The 21,505-nt window shown below is 45.0% G+C and overlaps 2 protein-coding genes across 2 annotated transcripts in view; both read left to right on the plus strand.

Moving 5' to 3' along the window:
- Positions 1–2,275: 2,275 nt before the first annotated feature.
- On the plus strand, positions 2,276–11,043 carry ier3ip1 (immediate early response 3 interacting protein 1). The gene is made up of 3 exons (XM_078222640.1): positions 2,276–2,456; positions 9,521–9,622; positions 10,717–11,043. Exons 1-3 carry the CDS (start codon positions 2,366–2,368, stop codon positions 10,770–10,772), a joined length of 249 nt encoding a protein of 82 aa, XP_078078766.1. The 5' UTR covers positions 2,276–2,365; the 3' UTR covers positions 10,773–11,043.
- A 3,711-nt stretch (positions 11,044–14,754) lies between these two features.
- hdhd2 (haloacid dehalogenase-like hydrolase domain containing 2) overlaps positions 14,755–21,505 on the plus strand; it is a 34,585-nt gene continuing 27,834 nt past the window's right edge. The window contains exon 1 of the mRNA XM_078222628.1: positions 14,755–14,965. The gene's annotated coding sequence lies outside the window, so the exon portion shown is untranslated. The remainder of the gene's footprint in view (positions 14,966–21,505) is intronic.

The raw sequence follows: 21,505 nt of genomic DNA on the forward strand, positions 1-21,505 counted from the left end.
AGTTTTAAAAACAAATTGTGACGATACTGTGCCTTTAAGAAATGTATTTATATCATGTTTCTTGTGAAGGGAATGTTTTAAACTTCAGCTCTGATTACGGTGCTGATTTGTCTGCTCCAGGCAGCCCACTTGCCGAGAATGCATGAGAATAATTGCTCCTAGTGTTTGAGGTCTTTATTTTATTCTGAGTTAATGCAGTTTTGTTATTTTCTGGGTTGTTCCCTGGGGTTTCAAAATAGGGGTTTACTTAGGTTGAGTGTCACGTGCTAATGGCAGGAGCTAGGCTTACAGAGTAACAAGCAGGAAGTTTCTGTTTGGATTTTCCAACGAGTAGCAACTCTACTCTCTCTCTCTTGAGATTGAAGTCTGAGACCTGCTAGAAAGTAGATATCTCTCTCCAAAGGTTTTCTGGAGGTTAGAACCCATGTAAGCCTGTGTGTTGTTTGTTAACTGACTCTGAAGAGGAGTTTACGGCTATAAGGAATATTGCCTAAATTGGAACTACTAGCAGTTATGTTTAAGTATTTAAATTGGTATAAGTTACACTAATTCTTTTCATTATAGTTAAATTGTATTGTTAAATAAAGTTTGTTTTCATAAAAGCTTTCTAGTGGGTCAATGGAATCACACCTGGAGTGAAACACCTTATCCTCACGCTAATGCCAAAATCAAAAATAGTTGGAGTCTCATCTAATTTCATAATTTACTTTGGGGATTCCGATCTGGTCCCTAACACTAATAAATGAAAATGATCAATTCAAATGAAAAAAATGCAATTTATTTAATTATCCACCATCGCTCATCAGAGTTTAATCTTCAATCCCTGGAGACTCAAGGTCCATTCTGGAAGGTTGGTAACACTCGCCCTTCATCAAAGCCTGACATTAATGTAGATTTTACAATGGTAAACAAAACCTCACTGAACGTGACAGCTACTTTGTGATTGTACACATGTGGAGAATAATATGAAAATTTACAAGCTGGTGTTAGTGATTATATGCTCCTACAGAGTTTGAGGTCCTGTCAGAGTGCAAACTCTAAGCAATCAGTGAATTCACAAAGATTTCTACTTTGATGCTGTTAGTTTTACTGTAAAAACCCTCAAAAAGTTCAACCTTGTTAAGACCGTTCAGCCTGTTCGGCCTCTTGAGCCTGCTCCGCCATTCAACAGGATCAAGGCTGATCCGACATTCCTTATGTCCACTTTCCTGCACTTTCCCCGTAACCCTTGATTCCCTTACTGATCGAAAATCTATCTATCTCAACTTTAAACATACGCAAGGACTTTACCCCCACAGCTCTCCATGGCAAGGAGTTCCAAAGACACTCAGCCCTCAGAGAAGAAATTCCTCCTCATATCAGTCTTAAATTGGTGTCCCTTTATTCTGAGACTATTCCCTCTGTCCTAGACCCTGAGCATGTACCCTGTCAAGCCCATTAAGAATCCAATATGTTTCAATGAGATCACCTCTCGTTCTTCTAAATTCCAAAGAATAGAATCACAACCTGTTTAACTTTTCCTCATAAAATAATCTCTCCATAGCGGGGATCATCCTAATTAATCTTCTCTGAACTGCCTCCAATGAAATAACACCCGGGTTTTCTCCGGGTGCTCCAGTTTCCTCCCACAGTCCAAAGATGTGTGGCTTAGGTTGATTGACTATGCTAAATTGCGCCTTGGTGTCAGGGGGGTTAGCAGGGTACATATGAGAGATTACAGGAATAGGGCCTGGGTGGGATTGTGGTCGGTGCAGACTCAATGGGCTGAATGGCCTTTTTCTGCACTGTAGGGATTCTATGTCTGACATAGCCAACGTTTGAAGTCTGGATGACCCTTGGGTTGGCTCTATTCTCTCTCAGTAAGAAGTCTCACAGCACCAGGTTAAAGTCCAACAGGTTTATTTGGTAGCACAAGCCACTAGCTTTCGGAGCGCTGCTCCTTCATCAGTGAGCACTCACCTGACGAAGGGGCAGCGCTCTGAAAGCTAGTGGCTTGTGCTACCAAATAAACCTGTTGGACTTTAACCTGGTGTTGTGAGGCTTCTTACTGTGTTTACCCCAGTCCAACGCCGGCATCTCCACATCTATTCTCTCTCCACAGATGCTGTCAGACTTTCTGAGGTTCTCCAGCATTTTCTGTTTTTGGTTTCAGATTCCAGCATCCGCGGTGATTCTGCCTTTAACAAGGGGCAGACCCTTTGGTTTCTAGTTGAAGTGATTTGCTGCAGCCCAGGTTATATTTTGACTTTGGCGTTTCTCGGTGAGGTTTGTCCCTGCTGTGTTCCTGTACAGCTCACTCTGGGAGGGAGGGGGCTGGTGTCTGTGCTGCTGCCCAGTGGGCCCGGTCCTGCCCTGAGCTGCCAGCATGGCGTTCACCCTGTACTCGCTGCTCCAGGCCGCTCTGCTGTGTGTCAACGCCGTGGCCGTGCTGCATGAAGAGCGCTTCCTCAACAAGAGTGAGTGAGTGAGGCCCAGGCCTAGTCTCAGGGCCGGGCCTCTTCAAGGGGAACCCTCCTTAAAGGGACAGGAACTCTAACAGTCAAACAACAACAATTCAGCGTATTATAGCGCCTCCGCTCTCACTCCTCCCCCGGGAACATTTTAAAACTTACAGACAATCTGAAATGACACCCAGCCGCACATTAGGGCGGATGACCCAAAGGGTGGTGGGTGTTTAAGGTGCGGCTGAAGGGAGGGTGGGGAAGTTCAGAGAGGGAATGCCTCACCTCAGGGCCTTGGCCACCAGTGCTGGAGCCTTTCAAAACAGGGCTGCTTATTGTGCTGCCCCAAGCTTATAGACATCATTTACAAAGTGTTGGGAACATCAAGCTCCCCCCCCCCCCCTCCTTCCTTCCTTCCTTCCTTCCTTCCTTCCTCTCTATCCAATTCCCTCTCTAGCTAGATCTCCAATTTATGATGGAAGGGACCTCGGTTCGATTCCTGGCTTGGGTCACTGTCTGTGTGGAATTTGCACATTCTCCCCATGTCTGCGTGAGTTTCCTCCCACAGTCCAAAGATGTATGGGTTAGGTTGATTGGCCGTGCTAAATTGCCCCTTAGTGTCCCAGGATATGTAGGTTAGAGGGATTAGCGGGGTAAATGTGTGGGGTTATGGGGATAGGGCCTGGGTGGGATTGTTGTCAGTGCAGACTCGATGGGCCAAATGGCCTCCTGCACTGTAGGGATTCTATGGGTTTCTATAAAATGGTGAGGGATTACAGCTAATAATCTGTTTTTGATGTGCAGCCGGTGAAGGTTTTTAAAGTATTATTTTCTCATTGCACTGTCTTTTGGATGAGATGTTCAACCTAGCCTCATTTGCCTGCTTATGTGGATCTAAAAGAACCCCTGGCACTTCTTCAAGGAAGAGCAGGGAAGTTGTCTGCTGTCCTGGCCAATATTCATCCCTCAATCAGCATTGCTAAAAACAGATTGTCCAGTCATTATCATGGTGTTATGGGTCAGGATGTTGGGTTTGGGTTTGGGTGAGTTGGAGTACACTCAATGGGCTGAATGGCTTCCTATGCTGTAGGGATTCTATGAAATTAGCTGTTACATTTCCGATATTACAACAGTGATTAAATTTCAAAAAGTACTTGTAGGTGTGGTAATTAGCAATAGTAAATGAGTACAGCAAGAAGTCTCACAACACCAGGTTAAAGTCCAACACGTGTATTTGGAATCACAAAATGTCACCTGATGAAGGAGCAGCGCTCTGAAAGCTCATGATTCCAAATAAATCTGTTGGACTTTAACTGGGTGTTGTGAGACTTCTTACTGTGTCCACCGTAATCCAACGCCAGCATCTCCACCTCATAGTAAATGAGGGGAGGGTGTGTGTGGGATGCCCTTTCAGATAATCAGTGCAAACTCGATGGGCAGCATGGCCTCTTTCTGCACTGTACGGATTGTATGGTTCTATGGTACTTCATTGGCTGTAAAGCACATTCAGACATCTCATCCTGAAGGGTGCTATCTAAATGCAAATCTTCCTTCCTTTCTTTCTGTTTTGGATTATTGTAAGGTATTTCTTTTTCAAACTAGTTTTGAAAAGACCAAGAATTGCATTCTTTATTGACAACGGCGAAAGATGACTTTCATGAAGACACTCATCTTCATCGGCACAGTGGCACTGCTACCTCACAGCGCCAGAGACCTGGATTCAATTCCAGCCTCAGGTGACTGTCTGTGTGGAGTTTGCACGTTCTCCCCATGTCTGCTTGGGTTTCCCCCCACAGTGAAAGATGTACGGGTTAAGTTGATTGGCCGCACTAAATTGCCCCTTAGCATCTTAAATTAGCAGGGTATATAAATGGGGTTATGGGGATAGGGCCTGCATGGGAGATTGTTGTCATTGCAGGCTCGATGGGCCTTCTGCACTGTCGGGATTCTATGATTCATTACTGTGAAGAATTACACTCTGTCCCATTCTCAGTTCTGTTAGGAAGGGATGAGACGGCACTGAACAAAATAAATAGAAACAGGGGTAAGTCATTCAGCTCCATGAGCTACTTCGCCATTCACCAAGATTGTGGTTGATTTGAACCACCTAATCAAGCTCCTTCAGAATCTTATGTGCCTTAATTAGGTCATTTCTCATTCTTCCAAACTCCAAGAGCATGGGCTTAACTTGCTCAAACTTCCCTCAACTCTTCATCCCAGAAAATGACCTAGTGAATCATCTCTGAACCATCTCCAATGCAAGTAGATCCCTCTTTAAATTATGAGAGGCACAGACAGGGTAGATAGAGGCTTTTTCCCAGGGTGGAAGTGTTATTGACAAGGGGCACAGGTTCAAGGTGAGAGGGGGAAAGTTTAAAGGAGATGTGCGGGGGAGGTTTTTCACGCGGAGAGAGGTCGATGCCTGGAACGTGCTGCCCGAGGAGATGGTGGAAACAGGCACATTAGCAACATTTAAGAGGCATCTGAATGGGTACATCAATAAGGAGGGAATTGAGGGATATGATCTGAGTAAGGGCAGAAGTTTTTTAAAAATTTAGTTAGGGCATCATGATTGGCACAAGCTCGGAGGGCCGAAGGGCCTGTTCCTGTGCTGTATGTTTCTTTGTTCTTAAATAAGTAGACCAAACCTATACTGTGGTCTCACCACCTTGGAGAGTATAATATGGTAGCCATTATTGAGACATGGCTGCAAGATGCAAGACTGGGAGCTAAATTGACCAGGTTATGAGGCCTAAAGGAAAGATAGAAGTGGCAGATGAGGAGAAGTAGTCTTAGGCCAGAATTGGCTCTCCACCTGCCCTGGGAATCGGAGTGGGCGAGGGGCGGACAATGGAAAGGTCTATTGACCTCTGGTGGAATTTTACAGTTTCGGGACGAATGGGGCCGTAAAATCCTGCCCTTAATGTTCAAGGATGACATCAGATTAATGATAGAGGATATAAGGTGGCAATGGAGGATATCTGGGTGGAATTAAGAAACAGGAACTTATTTAAAACTGGTGGGAATGGTATATAGGCCCTGGGTAGCAGCTGTGAAATGGTAGTTTGTATAAATAAACTAGCATGTAGAAAAAGCAGGGCAATTTTAATGTGGATTTTAATTTTCATACAGATTAAGATAGACATGTCAGAATGGGAGTGAAATTTGTGCATTCAGGATAGTTTCCTGCAACAAGAGGTACTCAAAATCATGAGGTCTGGGCAGAGTAGGTAGGGAAACCCGTTTCCATTGGTGGAAGGTTGAGAACAGTAGGGCACAGATTTTAATGCAATTGGCAAAAGATGCAATGGTGACATGAGGAAACGCAGCGAGTGGTTAGGAATGCCCTGCCTGAGAGTGCGATGGAAGCAGGCTTAATTGAGGCATTCAAGAGGGAATCGGCTTGTTATCTGTGAGGAAAGAATGTGCAGGACTGTGGGGGGAAGGAGGGGGAGTGACACAAGCTAAATTGCTCCTACGGAAGTGTGGTGCAGACGCGATGTGGCAAATGGCCTCCGTTTATGCTGTAACAATTTTGTGAAGATATCCTACAACCAACAAAGGGCAGGCCATATTAGATTTAGTAATCAGTCTGATTTAGTTAACAGCCTAATGATGTGTGAACATTTATTGAATGTAGTCGTTTTGTAGTACAGAATTTGAATATTGCTTTAAAAAAGAGACTTTTTTGTCAAAGCTTTTCATATTGCACTCATCAGGACAATTTGTAACAATACCAATGTAATTCATACTGTATGAGAAGAGAGTGCTGATTGGTTGGCAAATTGGCGCTGATTGGTACAGATGTTGCCATGGAGAGTGCACTAATTAATGGTGACTGACAGTTAATTGCCAACTTGAAATTTAAACCAGGCAGCTTGACTCTGGTCAATGCATTGCCCTGAGGAATAAACCCAACGACTGGCTGTCACTTACTTTGTTTAACTGAAACAGGCGCAATGTGTATACCTGGTCTTTCTGTTTGCAAAGAACCGGGCCCAGTGTAGCTTCAAGTACATGCAAATGCACAATGCTGCACGCCTGACTGGCGATCTTAAATTGGTTGTCTGCATAATTCTTAACACACTGAGCATTATTTAGCAAATGTCATCCAATTGTGGAATCATATCTAATATTGGGCATCGTGTTTTGAGTTTTGCAAGCATGGGCTGGTTGGGTACAGTCTGTACCTTGTCCGTTGTGAACAGTGGAAGGGATGCTCTGTTTGATACGATCCACCAGTCATCTGGATGTACGACCTACATACCTGGCATCACGCTGGTTCTGAAATTCATATACCATGTTACTCATTTCTGTGATAGGTAAAACGGCTTGATGGCAACACCCTGTTATGGCCGGATACCACTTGTGTTGCTACTGCATAATAGCAGTATGAAACAGCTAACTTCACCTGTTGCTCAAATTTTTGAGATACCTTGTCCTTCCAGGTAATTTGAATTAGACTGGACACTTTTCAGAACTGGAAGTGACAGCGCAAAGTGATCTGATCAGGGTAGCCATTATCCTGCAGAGTGCTTTGATGTGCCTTATTCCAGCATCAAACTTGCATGGTGAGCAGATGACTTTGGCCCTATTTACAAAAGAACAAAGAAAATTACAGCACAGGAAGAGGCCCTTCGGCCCTCCAAGCCTGCACTGACCATGCTGCCTGACTGAAAAAAAACCCCATCTCTTCCGGGGACCATATCCCTCCATCCCCATCCTATTCATGTATTTGTCAAGACACCCCTTAAAAGTCACTATCGTATCTGCTTCCACAACCTCCCCCGGCAGCGAGTTCCAGGCACCCACCACTCTCTGTGTAAAAAAAAAACTTGCCTTGTACATCACTTTGGGAGGTTGTCGATAAGACCAATCGAATAGTGTGTGGAACTGTAAATTCCGTGTATTGACCAGTGAAGGTAGGCTTGTGGTAGAGAATCCTTGGCAGATTTTGTAATTAGTACATCAAGGAAAGGGAGTTAATTTGACTGGCCCATTTCAAAGGTGAATTTGAGTGCAGGATAGAGTCCATTAAGACACGCAAGGAAATTGTTACATTCAACTGCGGTTTAAATATAGCAGACATATCATCCACTTATCGGAAATACTTAGGAGGTTAGGTGTCATTGCATCAAAGACCCATTTCTGATGGAACTCAAAAAAGATGTTTGCACAATCTGGGCCGAGAGGGTAAAGGTCATGGCAACACCTTCTATTTCGACATACATGATGTCATTATCATTAATCTGAGTGAGTTGCCAGGTTCATGATGAATACTCGATGAAGACTGATTCATGTATTGGTGGCAGGTCGAGATAGCCATGATCCAGCACTGCAGCACAAACATCTATGACTTCCTTAAGTGGATCATTGGTGAACAGGCTAGCAATAAATTTGTTATTTCCCTGACATTGATATTCTTGTGAATGTCCTGATGAGTGCAAGACAAAAAGCTTTGACAAAAAAAAGTCTATTTTTTCAGATAATGGCACTAAAGAGTAACAAATCGTCTGGAACAGACGGTTTCCAGTGCAGGATTGTAAATAAAATAAGTGAGAATATTGCAAATGCCCTAATCATAATCTTCCTAAATTATCCTGATTTGGGAACCTATTAGTCAATTCTGATCGGAAAATTTTACATGTCACTCTGCTATTTGCAAAATGTGAGAGAGGGAAACCAGGCAATTATGGACCAGTTAACCTACTGTGGTGTTAGAAAATTTCTAAAAGTTACTGAACATCTCAAAAGTTTTCAGTTGTCAGAGAGACCCAGCATGAATTTGGAACGGGCAGGTCGTGCCTGACAACCTGATTGAATTTTTTTGAAATGTCACTACAATACTGGCCACGAGAATGTCTGGATGCTATTTATAATGTATTTCAGAAGACATATGACACTGTTAGCTAATATTAAAGCTCATGGAATTGAAGTCAGATTATTAACCTGGTTAGGAAATTGGCTGAGGGGAAGGAGGCAGAGAATAGGGATAATGGACAGGTGTCACGCAAGGATACATGCTGGGGCCTCCGCTATGTGCCATTTATATTAACGACTTAGGTGATGGTGGAGAAAATCAGATATCTAAATCTAAAGATAAATGGCATTGTAAGCACAAAATTACAAAGATATTAAGTTAATGGCAAAACTGTGCTCAAAGAATTTCAACTTAGTCAAAAATGAGATTATTTGCTTTTGAGCTAAAAAGTATAGAACAGGTACTTTACTCCTCTTTCACTTACTCCAATTCAGGGTTGTGGGAGTTAGAACCTAGCCTAACAGGCACTGGGCGCTAATAGGATACACCCAGCCAGTCCATCATAGGGCTCACACACCGAGGGGCAATTTACCATGGCTGTTCCACCTCACCTGCATGACTTTAGACTGTGGGGGGAAGCCAGAGCACCCGGAGGAAACCCAGGGAGAAAACATGGAAACTTGACACACTCAGACACCAGAGGCCAGAATCGAACCCAGGAGATGTGTGACAGCAGCGCTAACCACTGCACCACCATGCCACACTGGAACAGTGTACTGCAATTTCTAAATGGAGAAGGGCTGGGAGCAATGGATGTTCAAAAGGACTTGGAGATCCATGTACATAGATCATTAAAATGTCATGACCAGGTGGCACAGTGGCTAGCACTGCTGCCTCTCGGTGCCATGGTTGCCATGATCTTGCTAACTGGCAGAATAGGCTCAAGGGAGTTAAATCGCCTGCTTATGTAACTTATGCTGTCTGTCTTATGAATGCACCAGGTGACCGGTGAATGATGGGGCAGGCTAGGAGAACTTGACTGGTTGCTGTTGTCAGCTCCAGGTACCTTTCCTTGGATTTTTTTAATGCGGAAGAGAGAGAATTTCAAACAGAAACCAGCCCAGAGATGAATAGACTTCTGTCTTTTAAATGTGTAATAGAAAGTCTGCAATGATTAAAAACAAAACTATGTAATAAGGCCGTTGTAAAACTATATTGTTGGTTGTAATTCAGAGTGATTAATTGCCAATCAAGTAGAATGACATGTATTTTTAAGTTTACATTTGTAACTAAATTTCATTTGACAATGTCTTTGTAGTTGGCTGGGGGACAGACCACAGCGTTGGTGGTTTTGGTGAAGAGCCAGGCATTAAATCACAGCTCGTAAATCTAATCCGATCCGTACGAATGGTGATGAGATGTAAGTCTGATAGTTCTGTTACCTGATCTTTATCATATTTAATCTGCAAAGACTTTGACCACGACCATCCTCTTATTTTAATTTTGATCACTTTTTAAAAAAATTATGGCCACCAAGTTTCAGTCGCAATCTCTGACTGGCCATAGGGGAAATGTAAGATGCTACTTGATCTCTTGTATGAGACAGCTTTTCCATTCTTCTGAATAAATGGTTGGGCAATGGAGAATCATTTACCCAGTGTGTGAAGCGCCTTGCATTGGCTTCTCTCCCCAGCTTGTTCACCTCCCACCTCCCTGAAGGAATTGAATCTATAACAGGGACAACTTTTTGTTTTGTTTTGATTTGTTATTGTCACGTATTGGGATACAGTTTAAAGTATTATTTCTTGTGGGCTATACAGACAAAGCATACCTTTCATAGACTACGTAATGGGAGAAGGAAGGGTGCAGAATTTGGTGTTGCAGTCATAGCTTGCGTGTAGAAAAAGATCAACTTAATATAAGGTAGGTCCATTCAAAAGTCTGATGGCAGCAGGGAAGAAGCTGTTCATGAGTCGGTTGATACTTGACCTCAGACTTTTGTATCTTTTTCCCGACGGAAGAAGGTGGAAGAGAGAATGTCCGGGGTGCGTGGGGTCCTTGATTATGCTGACTGCTTTTCCAAGGCAGCAGGAAGTGTAGACAGAGTCAATGGATGGACTTCATAGTCATTAAGTACTCAACAATACTTCACATTGTGGGACCACGCTATTAAATAGCAGCCCGTCACAGGTGAACCTCCTATTCTCTATGGATGCCCCTATTTTTGGCAGGAATCACTAGATAAGGTACAGAAACTTTGGCTTTTCTTCCCCTCTTTTGGTGGTCTATGTTTTCTGAGATGAGTTTTTGCATCCCCTCTGTCCAATGTTGCCTTGGTTACAATCCGCTAATTCAGTATAAACCAGCTGTAGAAATGGGAACCTGCCTCACCTATTTTTGTTCTCTGCATTTGTCAACTGTTGTCATCAGTCTCTGCTATTGAGCTTGTTTTAACATGGCCAAAATGATCAATAATAAAACAACTGACCTGTCCTTTATTTTTTTCCTCTCCAGTGCCGTTGTTAGTACTGAATTCCGTAACAATTGTACTCTTATTACTTTTTGGATGAAGAATTGAAAAAAAGAAAGCATCAATGCTCTCCTCTTATGATGATGAGAGAATGCAAAACTTTCTACATAAGTGGAGATTTGTAACATATTTTGCTGTTTAACTCCATGATCTCCTGCAAAGTTCCTTTGAACTATAATAAAAACAAATTCAAGGCATATATATTTCAATGTTTCATAGACATAAAATTAAAAGAAAATGGGATCAATGCAAAGAATGATTTGAACTTTTCAGTGTCCTGTTCCAATTAAAACTATGGAAATTTGCAGTTAGACTTGTTACTGTGCTGTTTTGACTTACCTGCACGCAGTGATTACATGGTGGTGTAAGTAGAGAAGGAGCACAAGTCATTTTACTACAGAGGGCCCAACATACAAGCCAGAGTTGGATACGTGGAGAAAGATACACAAGGTGGAGTTCTATGGATATGTGAGCTGGAATCAGATACATGGAGAGGAGCACAGTCTAAACCCAGAACGGTCCAGGAATGGAAACTAGTGTATTCCTCATCCCTGTGATTTCAGAGTAATAAATCATCGATTGCTCCACTGTCTCTGAAAGTGTCAGACTGCTTGTCTAAAACATAGCACCGGACGAGTTCCATTTGCTCCAAGTAAACATTGGGAAGGCCATTGTATATCCTCTCTGACACAAACTCTGTTTTTTTAGCCATTGATTCCTTTCACTTCTCTGGCAACTGTCTGAGGCTGAACCAGGCTGTTCACATTAGCCGGGAGAGAATAAAGCCAAAGTTTTGAGTCTAGATTACCCTTCGTCAGAACTGTGACGAAGGGTCATCTAGACTCGAAACTTTGGCTCTATTCTCTCCCCACAGATGCTGTAAGATCTGCTGAGATTTTCCAGCATTTTCTGTTTCAGATTCCAGCATCCGCAGTATTTTGCTTTTATCTGTTCATATTAGTGTCATATTTGACCCTGAAAAGAGCTTCCAGCCACATATCTGCATCATTACTAAGATCATCTTTTCAATCTCTGCAACATCGCCATGTTCAGCCTCTGCCTCAGCCTGCCTGCTGCAGAAACTCCCATCGATACCTTTGTTACCACTAGACTTGCACATTCAACCTACTCCTTGCCAGCATCCCTCTAAACTTGAGATTATTCAAAATTCTGCCAGCTGTGTTCTAACTCATGCCAAATCATGCTCCCCGAACAGCTCAGTGTTTAGTAACCTACATTGTCTTGTAGCTAAACAGTGCCTCAATTTTAAAATTCTCATCATTGTTTTCAAATCCCTCCATGGCCTTGCCCCTCACTATCTCTATAACCTCCTCCAGTCTCACAAGCCTTCGAGCTAAGTTTAAGTTTATTTATTAGTGTCAGAAGTAGGCTTACATTAACACTGCAACAAAGTTACTGTGAAAATCCCCTCGCCGCCACACTCCGATGCCTGTTTGGGTACACTCAGAGAGAGTTTAGCATGGTCGCTTCACCTAATCAGCACATCTTTCGGATGTGGGAGGAAATCCACACAGACACGGGGAGAACATGCAAACCCCCCACAGTAAGACACCCAAAGCTGGAATCAAGCCCGGGTCCCTGGCGCTGTGAGGCAGCAGTGCTAACCACTGTGCTGCCCACTCATGCATCTCTTTATTGGGGTTTACAGAATCCTACAGTGCAGAAGGAGGCCATTTGGCCCATCGAATCTGCACTGACCACAATCCCACCCAGGCCCCATCCCCACAACCCCATGCATTTTCCCCTAGCTAGATCCCTTACACTCGGGCAATTTAGCATAGCCAATCCACCTAACCCATCCACCTATACATTCTGCAAACCAAAAACCTTTGACTTTTTCTGTCCTCTGACAAATGTGGATTAAATTTTGAAAAAGAAAAACCATCTCATGAGGATAACGATAATATTGATGGCCATAAGGTGAGTCTTGAGAAAGGATTATCAATTCAGTCACAGTAATTACAGGGCATTAATTTAAAATCACCACCAAAAGCATAAAGCTAGGGTTTGAAAGGGTGGTCTTTTTTAGGTTGTTCGGACATGAAATGCTCTCCTAAAAACAATGGTGGAAGCAGAATCGTTTTTGAAAGGTAACTACATGCATTTTGAGGGAAAAGGAATTGGAATTAAATAGACCGGGCCAGTCCGGCAGAGGATGATGGACAAAATTCAGCGCGTTGATGGGATTTGATTTATTATTGTCACGTGTATTTGGATACAGTGAAAAGTATTGTTTCTTGCGCGCTACACAGACAAAACATACTGTTCATAGAGAAGGAAATGAGAGAGTGCAGAATGTAGTGTTACAGTCATAGCTAGGATGTAGAGAAAGATCAACTTAGTGCAAGGTAGGTCCATTCAAAAGTCTGATGGCAGCAGGGAAAAAGCTGTTCTTGAGTTGGTTGGTACGTGACCTCAAACTTTCATATCTTTTTCCCGACGGAAGAAGGGAGTGTATGTCCGGGGTGCATGGGGTCGTTAATTATGCCGGCTGCTTTTCCAAGGCCAAAATTGCCTGAATACAGGAAAATCTTGCCCGAGGTCAATGGACCTTACCATTGTCTCCCGCCCCCCCCAAATCTCCCATGGCGGACTGGACGGGAAAATTCCCCCCAGAGAGACAGAGTGGCACCTAAGCTGACAAAGTGAAAGCACAGTAAGAAGTCTCACAACACCAGGTTAAAGTCCAACAGGTTTATTTTTCAGCACAAGCTTTCGGAATCTTGCTTCTTCATCAGGTGAGTGAGGACTTGTGTGTCACAAACAGGGCATATACAGACACAAACTCAATTTACATGATAATGGTTGGAAAGCGAGTCTTTACAGGTGATCAAGTCTTAAAGGTATAGACAATGTGAGTGGAGAGAGGATCAAGCACAAGTATAAGAAGTGTGTATTGTCTCCAGCCAGGACAGTTAGTGAGATTTTGCAAGCCCAGGCAAGTCGTGGGGGTTACAGATAGTGTGACATGAACCCAAGATCCCGGTTGAGGCCGTCCTTGTGTGTGAAACTTGGCTATTAATTTCTGCTCAGCGATTCTGCGTTGTCGTGTGAGAATGCTTATCCGAAGATCAGAGGCTGAATGCCTGTGACTGCTGAAGTGTTCCTCGACTGGAAGGGAACACTCCTGCCTGGTGATTGTCGAGCGGTGTTCATTCATCCGTTGTTGTAGCATCTGCATGGTCTTCCCAATGTACCATTGGACCTCCTTACCTGCAGCGTATGAGGTAGACAACGTTGGCCAAGTTGCAAGAGTATGTACCGTGTACCTGCAGACAGGGAGATCATGCAGACGCTATGACAACGGATGAATGGACACCGCTCGACAATCACCAGGCAGGAGTATTCCCTTCCAGTCGGGGAACGCTTCAGCAGTCACGGGCATTCAGCCTCTGATCTTCGGGTAAGCGTTCTCCAAGGCGGCCTTCACGACACGACAACACAGAATCGTTGAGCAGAAACTGATAGCCAAGTTCCGCACACATGACGGCCTCAACCAGAATCTTGGGTTCATGTCACACTATCTGTAACCCCCACGACTTGCCTGGGTTTGCAAAATCTCACTAACTGTCCTGTCTGGAGACAATTCACATCTCTTTAACCTGTGCTTAACACTCTCTCCACTCACATTGTCTGTACCTTTAAGACTTGATTACCTGTAAAGACTCGCATTCCAACCATTATCTAGTAAATTGAGTTTGTGTCTATATATGCCCTATTTGTGAACACAACTCCCACTTACCTGATGAAGGGGCAATGCTCCGAAAGCTCGTGCTGCCAAATAAACCTGTTGGACTTTAACCTGGTGTTGTGGGACTTCTTACTGTGTTTACCCCAGTCCAACGCCGGCATCTCCACATCAATGAAGTGAAAGACCCCATTGCTCCAGCGTACAGCTCACAGACATGTAGGAGTCCTCCCAGCGCACGTCGGAGGTCACTCCTTCCCAGCAGCTGGGCTCATCTTGACTCTATTTGCCGTCCTCGATTCTTCTGACTCCTCCCACAAGATGGCTGTGTCTTTACCGTGAGCGAGAGCGGTCACCCCAAACAAATCAAAATAAATCACTCAGCGTATGGTTTACAGAGCGGCAGCAAGCAATATTATTTAAACAGCTAAAACAGCAAGGACGGAGCTGGTAAAGAGGGAAATCTATGGGCGGAAGACGCCGAGCTGACGAGACTGGCCCCAGTTGCCCTGGTGACGGACGCGGTGAGTCCTGGGAGCGCGGGGCGGGGCCCAGACCCGGATGTACAGGTGCTGCTGTCTGAATGAATGAAACACAACAGCCAGGGTAACACCAGCCAGTGCCAGGGTAACACTAACCCAGTGCCAGGGTAACACCAGCCCAGTGCCAGGGTAACACCAGCCAGTGCCAGGGTAACACTAACCCAGTGCCAGGGTAACACTAACCCAGTGCCAGGGTAACACCAGCCCAGTGCCAGGGTAATGCCAGCCAGTGCCAGGGTAACACCAGCCCAGTGCCAGGGTAATGCCAGCCAGTGCCAGGGTAATGCCAGCCAGTGCCAGGGTAATGCCAGCCAGTGCCAGGGTAATGCCAGCCAGTGCCAGGGTAATGCCAGCCAGTGCCAGGTAATGCCAGCCAGTGCCAGGGTAATGCCGGCCAGTGCCAGGATAACACTAGCCAGTGCCATGATAATGCCACCACTGCCTTCATCAATCAGGGATTGAGTTTAGGAGTCGGGAGATAATGATGCAGCTTTATAAGACCCTCGTTAGACCCCACTTGGAGTACTGTGCTCAGTTCTGGTCACCTCATTACAGGAGGGATGTGGAAATTATTGAAAGGGTGCAGAGAAGATTTACAAGGATGTTGCCTGGATTGGTTGGCATGCCTTATGAGGATAGGTTGAGGGAGCTCGGTCTTTTCTCCTTGGAGAGACGAAGGGTGAGAGGTGACCTGAGGTGTACAAGATGTTGAGGTATAGATCGGGTGGATTCTCGGAGGCCTTTTCTCAGGGTGGAAATGGCTGCTACGAGAGGGCACAGGTTTAAGGTGCTGGGGAGTAGGTACAGAGGAGATGTCAGGGGTAAGTTTTTCACTCAGAGGGTGGTGGGTGAGTGGAATCGGCTGCCGTCAGTGGTGGTGGAGGCAAACTCGATAGGGTCTTTTAAGCTCGGCACAACATTGTGGGCCGAAGGGCCTGTTCTGTGCTGTACTGTTCTATGTTCTATGTTCTAAGACACTTCTGGATGAGTACATGGAACTTAATAGGATTGGGGGTTATAGGTAAGCTTATATATAAGCCTAGGTAGGTAGGGACATGACCGGCACAACTTGTGGGTCGAAGGGCCTGTTTGTGCTGTATTTATTCTATGTTCTAATGCCGGCCAGTGCCAGGGTAATGCCGGCCAGTGCCAGGGTAAAGTTGGCCAGTGCCATGGTAAAGCTGACCAGTGCCAGGGTAACAGCAGCCATTGTCAAATTTGAAATTTGGCATGTCAGCTACGACTCTCACCAGCTTTTATAGATGCACCATAGAAAGCATTCTTTCTGGTTGTATCACAGCTTGGTATGGCTCCTGCTCTGCCCAAGATCTCAAGAAACTACAAATGGGTGTGAATGTAGCCCAATCCCTCACGCAAACCAGCCTCCCATCCATTGACTCTGTCTACACTTCCCGCTGCCTCGGCAAAGCAGCCAGTATAATTAAAGACCCCACGCACCCCGGACATTCTCTCTTCCACCTTCTTCCATCGGGAAAAGATTCAAAAGTCTGAGGTCACGTACCAACTGACTCAAGAACAGCTTCTTCCCTGCTGCTGTCAGACTTTTGAATGGACTTACCTTGCATTAAGTTGATCTTTCTCTACACCCTAGCTATGACTGTAACACTACATTCTGCACTCTCTCATTTCCTTCTCTATGAACAGTATGCTTTGTATAGCACGCAAGAAACAATACTTTTCACTGTATACTAATACATGTGACAATAATAAGTCAAATCAGAGTAACTCCAGCCAAAGAACAAAGTACAGCACAGGAAACAGGCCCTTCGGCCCTCCAAGCCTGTGCCGCTCCTTGGTCCAACTAGACCAATCGTTTGTATCCCTCCATTCCCAGGCTGCTCATGTGACTATCCAGGTAAGTCTTAAACGATATCAGCGTGCCTGCCTCCACCACCCTACTTGGCAGCGCATTCCAGGCCCCCACCACCCTCTGTGTAAAAAACGTCCCTCTGATGTCTGAGTTATACTTCACCCCTCTCAGCTTGAGCCCGTGACCCCTCGTGATCGTCACCTCCGACCTGGGAAAAAGCTTCCCACTGTTCACCCTATCTATACCCTTCATAATCTTGTATACCTCTATTAGATCTCCCCTCATTCTCCGTCTCTCCAAGGAGAACAACCCCAGTCTGCCCAATCTCTCCTCATAGCTAAGACCCTCCATACCAGGCAACATCCTGGTAAACCTTCTCTGCACTCTCTCCAATGCCTCCACGTCCTTCTGGTAGTGCGGCGACCAGAACTGGACGCAGTACTCCAAATGTGGCCTAACCAGCGTTCTATACAGCTGCATCATCAGACTCCAGCTTTTATACTCTATACCCCGTCCTATAAAGGCAAGCATACCATATGCCTTCTTCACCACCTTCTCCACCTGTGTTGCCACCTTCAAGGATTTGTGGACTTGCACACCTAGGTCCCTCTGTGTTTCTATATTTCCAGTGCCACAGTAACACCAACCAGTGTCAGAGTAAAGCCAGCCCTTGCCAGGGTGACCACAGCCAGTTGCAGAGTAACGGCAGCCAATGTCAGGATGACGCCAGCCAGTGGCAGAGTGATGCCAGCCAATTCTGGGGTGATGCCAGCCATTGCCAGGGTACCGCCAGCCATTGCCAGGGTAATGCCAGCCAGTCAAATGTCAGCCAGTGCCAGGGTAATGTCAGCCAGTGCCAGGGTAACGCCAACCAGATGGATGCACCATAGAAAGCATTCTTTCTGGTTGTATCACAGCTTGGTATGGCTCCTGCTCTGTCCAAGACCACAAGAAACTACGAAAGGTTGTGAATGTAGCCCAATCTATCACACAAACCAGCCTCCCATTCATTGATTCTGTCTACACTTCCTGCTGCCTAGGCAAACCAGCCAGCATAATTAACCACCCCACACACCCCGGACATTTTCTCTTCCAGCTTCTTACATCTGGAAAAGATACAAAAGTCTGAGGTCACGTACCAACTGACTCAAGAACAGCTTCTTCCCTGCTGCCATCAGACTTTTGAATGGACTTACCTTGCATTAAGTTGATCTTTCTTTACACCCTAGCTATGACTGTGATACTACATTCTGCACTCTCTCGTTTCCTTCTCTATGAACGATATGTTTTGTCTGTATAGCGCGCAAGAAACAATACTTTTCACTGTATGTTAATACATGTGACAATAAATCAAATCAAATCAAATCAGAGTAACGCCAGCCAGTACCAGAGTAACACCTGCCAATGCTGGGATGACGCCAGCCAGTGGCAGAGTAACGGCAGCCAATGCCGGGGTGACGCCAGCTAGTGCCAGGGTGACAGCAGCCAGTGCCACACCAGCCAGTGTCAGGGTAACACCAGCCACTGCCAGGGTAACAGCAGCAGGATTGTGCCGAGTGTTGTTTCAGTAGCTGAAGCTCTGGTTATTGTTTTTGTTTAAAAGAAAGACATGTATCTTTAGCATGTGAGGGAAGAGTAAGCAAATACAGGTTATTCACTTGAGCAGAGGAGACTGGGATGACCTAATAGAACTTTTGTTTACAAAATTACCCAGCGGAATTCTATGAATCAGAGGTTTGATGCAGACAAATGTTTACAATGCTGAAAGGGTGAAAAGGAAGCCATATAATATGCTGAATTTCCATTTTGATCTGGTTGTAAGCCAAATTTTTGATTTGATTTATTATTGTCACAGGTATTGATATACAGTGAAAGTATTGTTTCTTGCGCACTATACAGACAAAACATACTATTCATAGAGTACACAGGGGAGATGAAAGGAGAGGGTGCCGAATGTAGTGTTACAGTCATTACTAGAGTGTAGAGAAGGATCAGCTTAATATGAGCTAAGTCCATTCAAAAGTCTGATGGCAGCAGGGAAGAAGCTGTTTTTGAGTTGGTTGATACGTGGTCTCAGACTTTTGTATCTTTTTCCTGACACAAGAAGGCGGAACAGAGTCTGTCCAGGGTGCGTGGGGTCCTTGATTATTCTGGTTGCTTTCCCGAGGCAGTGGGAAGTGTCGACGGAGTCAATGGATGGGAGGCTGATTTGTGTGATGGACTGGGCTACGTTCACAACACTTTGTAGTTTCTTGCGGTCTTGGTCAGATACCAAATTGTGATGTATCCGGAAAGGATGCTTTCCATGGTGCATCTCTAAAAATTGGTGAGAGTCGTAGCGGACATGCTGAATCTCCTTAGCCTCCTGAGAAAGTAGAGGCATTGATGGACTTTCTTAACTATAGCGTGGACGGTCCAAGATAGGTTGTTGATGATCTGGACTAGAAACCTGAAGTTGTCGACCATTTCCACTTCATCACCATTGATGTAGTCAGGGGCAAGTCCCCCACTTCACTTTCTGAAGTCGTGGCTATCTCTTTCACTTTACTGACATTGAGGGAGAGATTATTGTCATCCTACCATTTCATCAGATTCTCTATCTCTTTCCTGAACTCCGTCTTGATGGGGAGATGCCGGTGTTGGACTGGGGTGGCTACAGTAAGAAGTCTCACAACACCAGGTTAAAGTCCAACAGGTTTATTTGGAATCATGAGTTTTCAGAGTGCTGCTACTTCATCAGGTGAGCAGTGTCTCATCATTGTTTGAGATCAGACCCACTACAGTGGTGTCATCAGCAATGGAGTTGGAGTGGGATTTGGCCACACAGTCATAGGTGCGTAAGGAGTACAGTAATGGGCTGAGGATGCAGTCTTGCGGGGCACTAGTGTTGAGGATAATTGTGAAGGATGTATCATTGCCTATCCTTACTGATTGCAATCTGTGTGTTGGGAAGTCTTGGATCCAGTCACAGAGGAAGGAGCTGAGCCCTAGGCCACAGAGTTTGGAGATGGGTTTACATAGGAATTAGGAGCAGAAGTAGGCAAATTTAGCCCTTCGAGCCTGCTCTGCCATTCTATCAAATCATGGCTGATCTCTTCCTGGTCTCAAATCCATCTCCCCATCTGTTCCCTATATCCCCTTATCCCTTTCTTTGTTAGAAATATATTTATTTTGTTTTGTTGGGATAATGGTGTTGAAGGCTGAGGTTGTGTTTGAAGAAATCCCCATCTCCACATCAAAGATGATCTTGGACTCCCACCAAGTGTGATGCAGTCGCAGCCACCATTAAACACATGGAGAATGGAAAAGCCGTGGGAATGGACAGGATTCCAGTGGAGATTTTCAAACTTGGAAAAGAGATTACCCGTCATCTTCATCAGCTGTTCCTGAAAATCTGGGGCAGAGAAGAAATTCCTGCCGACCTCAGGGACGCCGTCATCGCCACCATTTTCAAGAAAAGAGACAAAGTGGATTGTGAGAACTACCGAGGAATCTTCCTATTCTCCATCGCCAGGAAGATCATCGCCCGAATCCTCGCTAGCCATCATCTCCCAATCTCTGAAGAAATCCTTCTGAGCCAGTAAGGCTTCCGACCAAACCATGATACAATGAACATGATTTTCACTGCTCGACAACTTCAAGAGAAATGCCAGGAGCCGCATCAACCATTCTACATGGCCTTGATTGATCTGACCAAGGCTTTTGACTCAGTGAATCGGGAAGTGCTATGGAAGACCCTGTCGAAGGCTAGCTGTCCAGAGAAATTCAGTGACATCCTCCGACTCCCCCACATCAAGATGCCGTGACAGTCATCACCGACGGAAATAAGAAAGAAAGCTTTGAGGTCAAGACTGGAGTCAAGCGCCATCGCCTCCACGCTTTTCTCCATCTTTATTGTCACCATCCTTCACCTTGTCAAGAACAAGCTTCCCAGTGGAGTGGACATTTTCTGCATGGTGGACAAAAAACTTTTCAATCTCAATTGGTTGAAATCTAACAACAAAATGATACTGACATTGCTCGTGGAACTTTGGTTTGCGGATGAGATCCCCAACCCCGCTCTCTCAGAAGAGAATCTCCAAGCCACACTTGACCCTTTCGTGGAAGCACAAAAATTGGTCTCAGCCTCAACCTCAAGAATATTCAAATTCTTTCCCAACCTGCCTCAGGGCAAGATCTGGTCTCCCCCTCCATTAGGATCAATAGAGAAACCCTCCCAAATGTTAAAAGGTTCCCCTACCTGGGGAGCCACCTCTTATCTAAGGCTGACATCGATGCGGAGATCCAATATTGTATCCAATCCATGAACATCGCCTTCAGACACCTAAGGATGAGAGTCTTTGACAATCTCGACATCCGTGCTGATATTAAGATCCTTGTGTGCAAGACAGTTGTCCTCCCAACTCTTCTATATGGCTCAGAAACCTGGATTAAGTACAAACGCTACCTCCAGGCCCTGGAGATGTACCATCAAGGCTGTCTGAAACAAATTCTCTGCATCAGCTGGGAGGACAGGCATACTAACATTAGCATCCTTGAAGGAGCCAAAAGCCCCAGCATTGAGGCCATGATCATCCAAAACCTGCTGGGCTGGCCATGTGCTTAGGATGTCAGAGTCTTGATTGCCAAAGCAAATCTTCTCTGTCCAGCTCAAGGAAGGCTCCTGAGTAAGAGAAGGACAAAGGAAGCGT

This window comes from Mustelus asterias, chromosome 1 (genome assembly GCF_964213995.1).
Source record: "Mustelus asterias chromosome 1, sMusAst1.hap1.1, whole genome shotgun sequence".
Classification (NCBI taxonomy): Eukaryota; Metazoa; Chordata; class Chondrichthyes; order Carcharhiniformes; family Triakidae; genus Mustelus; species Mustelus asterias.